The sequence below is a fragment of the Amblyraja radiata genome, chromosome 28 (assembly GCF_010909765.2).
Source record: "Amblyraja radiata isolate CabotCenter1 chromosome 28, sAmbRad1.1.pri, whole genome shotgun sequence".
NCBI classification, from domain to species: Eukaryota; Metazoa; Chordata; class Chondrichthyes; order Rajiformes; family Rajidae; genus Amblyraja; species Amblyraja radiata.
Window position 1 is genome coordinate 31,179,563 of NC_045983.1, and position 8,581 is coordinate 31,188,143.

The following is an 8,581-nucleotide window of genomic DNA, read 5'->3' on the forward strand; positions in this document are numbered from 1 at the left end:
TGCAGTGTGGGAGGAAACCGAAGATCTCGCGGGTCACGGGGAGAACGTACAAACTCCGTACAGACAGCGCCCGTAGTCGGGATCGAACCCGTGTCCCTGGCGCTGTGAGGCAGCAACTCTACCGCTGCACCACCGTGATGCACCACTGGCTAATTTCCTTCAATTTAATTTTCCATTTCCAGTTATAATGTCAATTGCCTATAGTTTGTGACCGAGTTTCCTACTTTAAAATGATTAACCTGACTTTATTCTTGAATGAACAATTCCCGCTGAGTGCATTTGCGCTCCCGTGTCTGCCTTGTACGCAGTCAGTGAGGCTGAAGATTACGCAGAAGACTGCAGAAAGTGATGATCACTGCCCAGCCCATTTTAAAGGGATGCATCACAGCACGGTTTGGGAACAGCTCCATCCTAGGCCGCAAGAAATTGCAGAGAATTGCGGACACAGCCCAGACCATCACGCAAACCAACCTCCCTTCCATTGACTCCATCTACACCTCACGCTGCCTCGGCAAGGCCAGCAGCATAATCAAGGACCAGTCTCACCCCGGCCACTCCCTCTTCTCCCCTCTCCCATCAGGCAAAAGGTACAGAAGTGTGAAAACGTCACCTCCAGATTCAGGGACAGTTTCTTCCCAGCTGTTATCAGGCAACTGAATCATCCTACCACAACCAGAGAGCGGCCCTGAACTACTATCTACCTCATTGGAGACCCTCGGACTATATTTAATCGCACTTAATCTTGTGCCGAATGTTATTTCCCTATCACGTATCTATATACTGTAAATGGTTTGATTGGAATCATGTATAGTCTTTCCGCTGACTGGTTAGCACGCAACAAAAGCTTTTCACTGTACCTCGGTACACGTGACATTAACAAACTAAACTAAACTAAACTAAACCTGGAGGTTGTGTAGGAAAGAACTGCAGATGCTGGTTTAAATCAAAGATAGACACAAAGTGCTGGAGTAACAGCGGGTCAGGCAGCATCTCTGGAGCGAAGGACTGGGCGACGTTTTGGGTCGAGACCCTTCTTCCGACTTCTCTCCAACCCATCCCTTCGCTCCAGAGATGCTGCCTGTCCCGCTGAGTTACTCCAGCGTTTTGTGTCTACCTTCGATTTAAACCAGCATCTGCAGTTCTTTCCGAGACAGAATTAGTCCACTAACCTGAACTAAACTCTCTGTGAGCGGCACGGTGGCGCAGCGGTAGAGTTGCTGCCCGGCAGTGTTTGCAGCGCCAGAGACCCCGGTTCGATCCCGACTACGGGCGCTGTCTGCACGGAGTTTGCACGTTCTCCCGCGCTGCGTCTCTGAACTAAACGACCCTGTCTCTTGTTCTTCTTGCAGTGGCTCAGTTGCGACCGGCGTGTGCCCAGGTGTACAGCCTGTTCCATTCCGCCGACCCCTCGGCCTCTCGCTTGGAACCTCTGCTGGAGAAGAAGTTCCACCTCCTGCCCCCGGTGCGTGTGCCGAGGTATCAGCGATACCCGCTGGGCGATGGCAACTCCACACTACTAGGTACGTATCTCCGCTCATCCCCACCGAGATCACGAGGGAGAGAAGGCACGGGGTGGCGCAGCGGTGGAGTTGTTGCCTCACGGGGCTCCATCGCCACTACGTGCGCTGCCCGTAAGGAGTTTGCACGTTCTCCGAGATTTTCGGATTCCTCCCACGCTCCAAAGACGAACAGGTTTGCAGGTGAATGGGCTACGGTAAAATTGTAAATTGTCCCCATAGTGCGTAGGATAGTGTTAGTGTGCGGGGATCGCTGGTCACTAAGATGATCAGAGGGCAGAGGTTTAAGGTGAATAGGAGATTTAGTTTAGTTTAGATATACAACATGGAAACAGGCCCTTCAGCCCACCGAGTCCACGCCGACCGGCGATCACCCCACACAATAACACTATCCTGCACACAATGGGGGCAATTTACAAATGTTAACAAAGCCAATTAACCTACAAATCGCACGTCTTTGGAGCGTTTAGTAAACAAAACACTTTTTCTCACAGAGAGTTGTGAGTCTGTGGAATTCTCTGCCTCGGTGGAGGCTGGTTCTCTGGATACTTTCAAGAGAGAGCTAGATAGGGCTCTTAAAAATAGCGGAGTCAGGGGATATGGGGAGAAGGCAGGAACGGGGTACTGATTGGGGATGATCAGCCATGATCACATTGAATGGCGGTGCTGGCTCGATGGGCCGAATGGCCTCTACTCCTGCACCTGTTGTCTATTGTGTGGGAAGAAACCGGAGCACCCGAAGATAAACCCACGCGGTGAAGGGGAGAACGTGCAAACTCCGTGCAGGCAGCACCCGTAGTCAGGATCAAACCCGGGTCTCTGTTCGTGTGCGGTGGTCTCTGGTCGGTGCGGACTCGGAGGGTCGAGGGGCCCTGTTTCCGTGCTGTATCTCTAAACTAAACTAAACTCTGCTGATTTAACATCAGCTCTTAAATATACTGGGCTAGGTTGTGTGTTGATTTGAATCTGTGGGCTTTTTGACTGTGTGGAAATTCTATGCAGGGCTGTCGAACCGCAGGTTAAAGCAATCTCCAGAGGGCAGGCTTTAGATGTTGAGTAGTGGTGGCCGCAAGGATCGTGTCAGGTCTATTCCTTACCGCTCTCACAGTGTTCTCATGTAACAGTGGCTTCTCCTCCAGTATTGTGGTCGTGTTCACTGAAGCCTTCGGAGTTAAATTACTTGCCTGTGGTAAACAACACTGGTGGGACTAGGCTAAAGGTTATAATAATAATAATAATAATAAATTTTATTTATGGGCGCCTTTCAAGAGTCTCAAGGACACCTTACAAAAATTGAGCATGTAGAGGAAAAACATGTAAGGGGAATGAAATAAATAGTAGAGACATGACTAGTACACAAAGTAAAGACAGAATTCAATACAAAACACAATATGAGGCAATTAATGCACAGATGAAAAGGGAGGGGGACGTGGGGCTAAGGATAGGCAGAGGTGAAGAGATGGGTCTTGAGGCGGGACTGGAAGATGGTGAGGGACACGGAATTGCGGATCAGTTGGGGGAGGGAGTTCCAGAGCCTGGGAGCTGCCCTGGAGAAGGCTCTGTCCCCAAAACTGCGGAGGTTGGACTTGTGGATGGAGAGGAGACCGGCTGATGTGGATCTGAGGGACTGTGGGTTATGATGAAGGAATGGTTTTTCCGAAATAAAAAATGAGAAGGTTGTGAATGTCTTTCGGTTTTGAGTCGACGCCTGCTGAAATATTTGTAAACAGTGGTTGCTTTACAGTGGTGGACTTGTCACCTTGTCGTGGTGGAGAAGCTTGTGTGGTCCTGAGATCCTGAGAGCGATGCCGTCTGGAGCTGTGCTCCTGGTAGGGCCACCCATGGCGGTAAGGTCGAGGGGGAGGTATCTGACAAAGAGTGACCCAACCAAGACCTCGACGGTGGAACAGGCGGAGGACGATGGCTGACCTTAGTGGAGCGTCACGACGGCTGGGAAGGCGGATGAAGGCTGCAGCAGAAAAGGGTCTCCGGTCGTCTTGGACTCCATGCCACTGGATGCTGACCCAGATCTGTCAAGGACCGTGGGGTGGCTGTCTGTGCACCAGTCTCCCCACGTTAAACAAAGTCACGCACAGGCGTCCTCCATGAGAGGACAGTCATACTTGTTTCGGGTGACCGTCGATGATGATGAGACTTGTACAGCACAGAAACGTGGCCTTTGACCCATCATGTCCCTGCAGAAGGCTGTGGAGGCCAAGTCAGTGGATATTTTTAAGGCAGAGATGGATAGATAGATAGATATCGAGCTTACTTTCCTGCCATTGCCTGCATTTGTTTATTCCCTCCACATAGATGGATTCATTATATTTCTACTTCTCTGACTGATGAAGGCCAGCATGTTTAAAAGCCATAGACACAAAAAGCCAGGGTAACTCAGCGGGACGTGCAGCATCTCTAGAGAGAAGGAATGGGTGACGTTTCAGGTCGAGACCCTTCTTCAGACCCTAAAGTCAGAGAAGTCTGTCTTCGGTTTAAACCAGCACCCGCAGTTCCTTCCTGCACATGTTATAAGCGATCTTCACTACCCTATCTACCTGCAACTTTCAGTGAGCTATGTGCCTGTTCTCTTTGATCCCTCTGCTCTGTGACACTACCCAGGGCCCCCACCAGTCACTGTTAAAGTTCAGCCTTGGTTTGACTTCCCAAAATGGAATAGTGCGCACTTAATTAAATGTGGACTCCATTTGCCATTCCGTGGCCCATTTGCCAGTGGGCGGCACGGTGGCGCAGCTGTGGAGTTGCTGCCTAACAGCGCCAAAGACCCGGGTTTGACCCTGACTGCGGGTGCTGTCTGTTCTCCCCGTGACCTGCGTGGGTTTTCTCGCCGAGATCTTCGGTTTCCTCCCACACTCCAAAGACGGACAGGTTTGTAGACTAATTAGCTTGGTGTAACTGTAAATTGTCCCTAGTGGGTGTAGGATAGTGTTAGTGTGTGTATTACAGTAGACACAAATGCTGGAGAAACTCAGTGGGTGCGGCAGCATCTATGGAGCGAAGGAAATAGGCAACGTTTCGGGCCGAAACCCTTGGGTTTCGGCCCGAAACGTTGCCTATTTCCAAGGGCTTTGGCCCGAAACATTGCCTATTTCCTTCGCTCCATAGATGCTGCCGCACCCGCTGAGTTTCTCCAGCATTTGTGTCTACCTTTGATTTTCCAGCGTCTGCAGTTCCTTCTTGAACATTGTGTATTATAGTACTGGTTGGCGTGGAATCGGTGGGCCGAAGGGCCTGTTCCCACACTATCTCTGAACTAAACATGCCCAACAGTTCAACATGAAATATAGAAACATAGAAAATAGGTGCAGGAGGAGGCCATTTTGCCCTTCGAGCCAGCACCGTTATTCAATTTTTGTAAGGTGTCCTTGAGACTCTTGAAAGGCGCCCATAAATAAAATGTATTATTATTATTATTATTGTGATCATGGCTGACCATCCAAAATCAGTAACCCGTGCCTGCCTTCTCCCCATATCCCTTGATTCCACCAGCCCCTGGAGCTCTATCTAACTCTCTTTTAAACTTTGTAAGTTAACCCTCATCTCCAGGGATGCTGCCTGTCATGTCCCGCTGAGTTGCTCCAGCATCTTATGTCGCTCTTGCTCAGTCGACGTGCTTGGTACATTCTACAGTGCATCACTCTCTTATAAGGATAAGATAGACACTCGGTCTAAAGAAGGGTCTCGACCCGAAACGTCACCCATTCTCTCCAGAGATGCTGCCTGTCCTGTCCCGCTGTGTTTCTCCAGCTTTCTGTGTCTATTTTCATGGACCAGGCGATCCGTTTCTGTGAAGTCAACTGTGTGATAAATGTTGGCCGGGACACTGGGATGTTCTCCTGGGGAAACATTTGATCTACAAGCGATGCCTTCTGTGAAAAGCTCTGCTTCTGATGATTCAGCACCTCATCAAAATCTGAGCTTCAACGTCAGCCTAAACACTTGTTCGCCAAAAGCCCCCGGAGCGAGAATTGAACCTGCAACCTTTCGACCCGAAACAAAACAACAGCAGCAGCAGTTTAAAAGGCAAATCAATGTAGCATATCAAAGGTTTCTTGCTTATTTTAGCACCAGCGTGCGCATATTTGAACTGTTCCGTTAGATGCTACATTGATTTTTGCAGCCCTATACCTCATTTGCAAGATAATTCAGACAGGATTTCATTATAAAACTTGCGGACCCTGGAGCCAGTTTCCTTGGTAACCATTTAAAAAAAACCATCCAGCAGCATCCTTCAATGGAAGAATCATCTTCTGTGAAGTAAAGGAAAAGCTTTTAACACATGGAATTCCAAGATTCCTGCAAAGAAAATTATTTCTTGAGTTACAGTGGCGCCGATGGGTAGAGTTGCTGCCTCACAGCGCCCGAGACTCGGATTCGATCATGCTTTGTCTACATTCTCCGCCGTGACCTGTGTGGGTTTTCCCCGGGTGCTCAGGCCTCTCTCCAAAGACGTTCAGGTTTGTAGGTTGATTGGAAATCGTCCCCAGTGTGTGTAGGATAGTGTTAGCGTGCGGGGATCGCTGGTCGGCGCCGACTCGGTTTGTTTCCGCGCTGTGTCTCTAAACTCTTATAAAAGCATCGTTCAATTCTCTACGACGAGGGAGAAGAGATTGTGTGGCGCCAGTCTCTAGTTTGTGGTGAACATTAATCATATTTTCAATTAAGATCGTTCCTTTGCTTGGCAGCCTGAAATATCAGGAGTTTGCTGCAAGTTTTTCATCTCTGCTGCACCAGTGCTGTGGAGTTATGTCGTTCCAATGAAGACCTGATTAATGGCCACTCGCGCCTCAGAAACGTGATAAATGAGAGATTCGATCCTGACTACGAGGGCTGTCTGTGCGGCGTTTGCACGTTCTCCCCCCGTGACCATGTGGGTTTGTCCAGTTTAGTGTAGAGATACAGTGCGGAAGCGGGGCCCTTCGGCCCACCGAGCCCGCGACGACTCAGCGATCCCCCGCGCGCACTGACACTACCCTACGCGCGCAAGGGACAATTTACAATTTTTACCAAAGCCAATTAACCTGCAAACCTGCGCGTCTTTGAAGTGTGGGAGGAAACCGGAGCTCCCGGAGAAAACCCACGCAGGTCACGGGGAGAACGTACAAACTCCGTACAGACAGCGCCCGTGGTCAGGATCGAACATGGGCCTCTGGTGCTGAAAAGTAGCAACTCTACCGCTGTGCAACCGTGCTGCCCTGTAAGTTACTTGTCCCCCCCCCCCCCCCATAAATCACCCCTAGTGTGTAGGGAGTGGATGAGATACTGGGATAGCATGGAACTAGTGTGAATGGGTGTTCGATGGTCAGTGTGGATTAAGTGGGCCCAAAGGGCCTGTTTCCATTCTGTATCTCTAAACTAGAGTAAATCAACTGGAAAACATGCATTGAAACAGCTGGCGGATGCTAACCATGCTCCCAATTAAAACCTTGAATTCTTTTCATAAACACTTAATCAAAGTAATTAATATACTCTGAAGTTGGTGCTTTGTCACGCGGCATTTAATCAGGACAACTTAATCAGGGCCCGGCTCGGCGCCACGGAGGCGGCCGGAGAGGACGTGGGCGGCGATAGTGGAGAGGTCGGCGCGGCGGTCGATGATGGCGACGGACGTGCCCGTGAGTGAGGACGCCGCTGACGAGGGAAGGAACGAAGGAGGACCCGCTGTGGGGGGGAGAACCGCCATGACGGGGGGGGGGGGGGGCGATATGAGACTTTATTTATGAGCGACTGTCTGCATAACTTGGCAAGGTATGCAAGCAAAGAATTTCACCGTGACAATCGCATTGAAGAATTCACTGACTTGCCTTCATCGCAATTGGCCTCGAACCAAACATTTAAAAAGATATTGTTGAAAATATGCATCGCTCATATTTAGGCTGATCTGTGAAAATTCCCAGCGCTGCTTCTTTGAAAGCCTTGTCAGCTCACAATGTGTCTGCCGATGTGATGTGTGGTGCAAAGGTATTAACAATTAATAGTCATCGTATGTTTTAACTTCGAGTGAGCCCGAAAGTCGTTAACTGGAAACTGTGCAGGTCGTTAGACGTCAGGCATGTTGGGGATGGGTGACAACAGTGGATGTGAAAAACGGAAAAAAATAAATTTGTTCCTTTTTAAGTTGTATATTTAGACTTCTAAGGGCCTGTCCCACTTGGGAGTCATTTGCGCATCATTTACGTGACATGTAAAGTAAGCATGCAGGCACAGCAGGCAGTGAAGAATGCGTACCTTTCTTGGCCTTTATAACAAGAGGAGTTGAGTGTAGGAGCAAAGAGGTCCTTCTGCAGTTGTACAGGGCCCTAGTGAGACCACACCTGGAGTATTGTGTGCAGTTTTGGTCCCCTAATTTGAGGAAGGACATTCTTGCTATTGAGGGAGTGCAGCGTAGGTTTACAAGGTTGATTCCCGGGATGGCGGGACTGTCATGTGCTGAGAGAATGGAGCGGCTGGGCTTGTACACTCTGGAGTTTAGAAGGATGAGAGGGCATCTTATTGAAACATATAAGATTTTTAAGGGTTCGGATACGCTAGAGGCAGGAAACATGGTCCCATTGTCGGGGGAGTCCAGAACCAGGGGCCACAGTTTCAGAATAAGGGGTAAGCCATTTAGAACGGAGATGAGGAAACACTTTTTCACCCAGAGAGTTGTGAGTCTGTGGAATTCTCTACCTCGGAGGGCGGTGGTGGCCGGTTCTCTGGATGCTTTCAAGAGAGAGTTCGATAGAGCTCTTAAAGATAGCGGAGTCAGGGGATATGGGGAGAAGGCAGTATCGGGGTATTGATTGTGGATGATCAGCCATGATCACATTAAATGGCGGTGCTGGCCCGAAGGGCCGAATGGCCTCTACTCCTGCACCTATTGTCTATTGCCTATAAATGCGAGCACTGCGTTTGCCTTCCTCCCGACAGTCTCCTTGAAGTCTCCGCTTCTGACTGCTGTGACGCTTTGTACCCACAGCTGACCTGATCCAGAGCCACCAGTCGGTCTTTCTGGAAAGTTCTAATGCGCTGATACCGCCCACCACGCTGCTGACTCAGCTGCAGCG

At 49.7% G+C, this 8,581-nt stretch overlaps 1 protein-coding gene across 2 annotated transcripts in view; it reads left to right on the top strand.

Annotated features, from left to right (window-relative positions):
- pitpnm3 (PITPNM family member 3) overlaps positions 1-8,581 on the top strand; it is a 236,593-nt gene that overhangs the window by 196,035 nt on the left and 31,977 nt on the right. For both annotated transcript variants that reach the window (XM_033046226.1, XM_033046227.1), the window contains exons 10-11: positions 1,350-1,520; positions 8,494-8,581. The exon at positions 8,494-8,581 is cut by the window's right edge and continues 86 nt beyond it. In XM_033046226.1, the coding sequence (XP_032902117.1) occupies positions 1,350-1,520; positions 8,494-8,581 (259 nt within the window). The remainder of the gene's footprint in view (positions 1-1,349; positions 1,521-8,493) is intronic.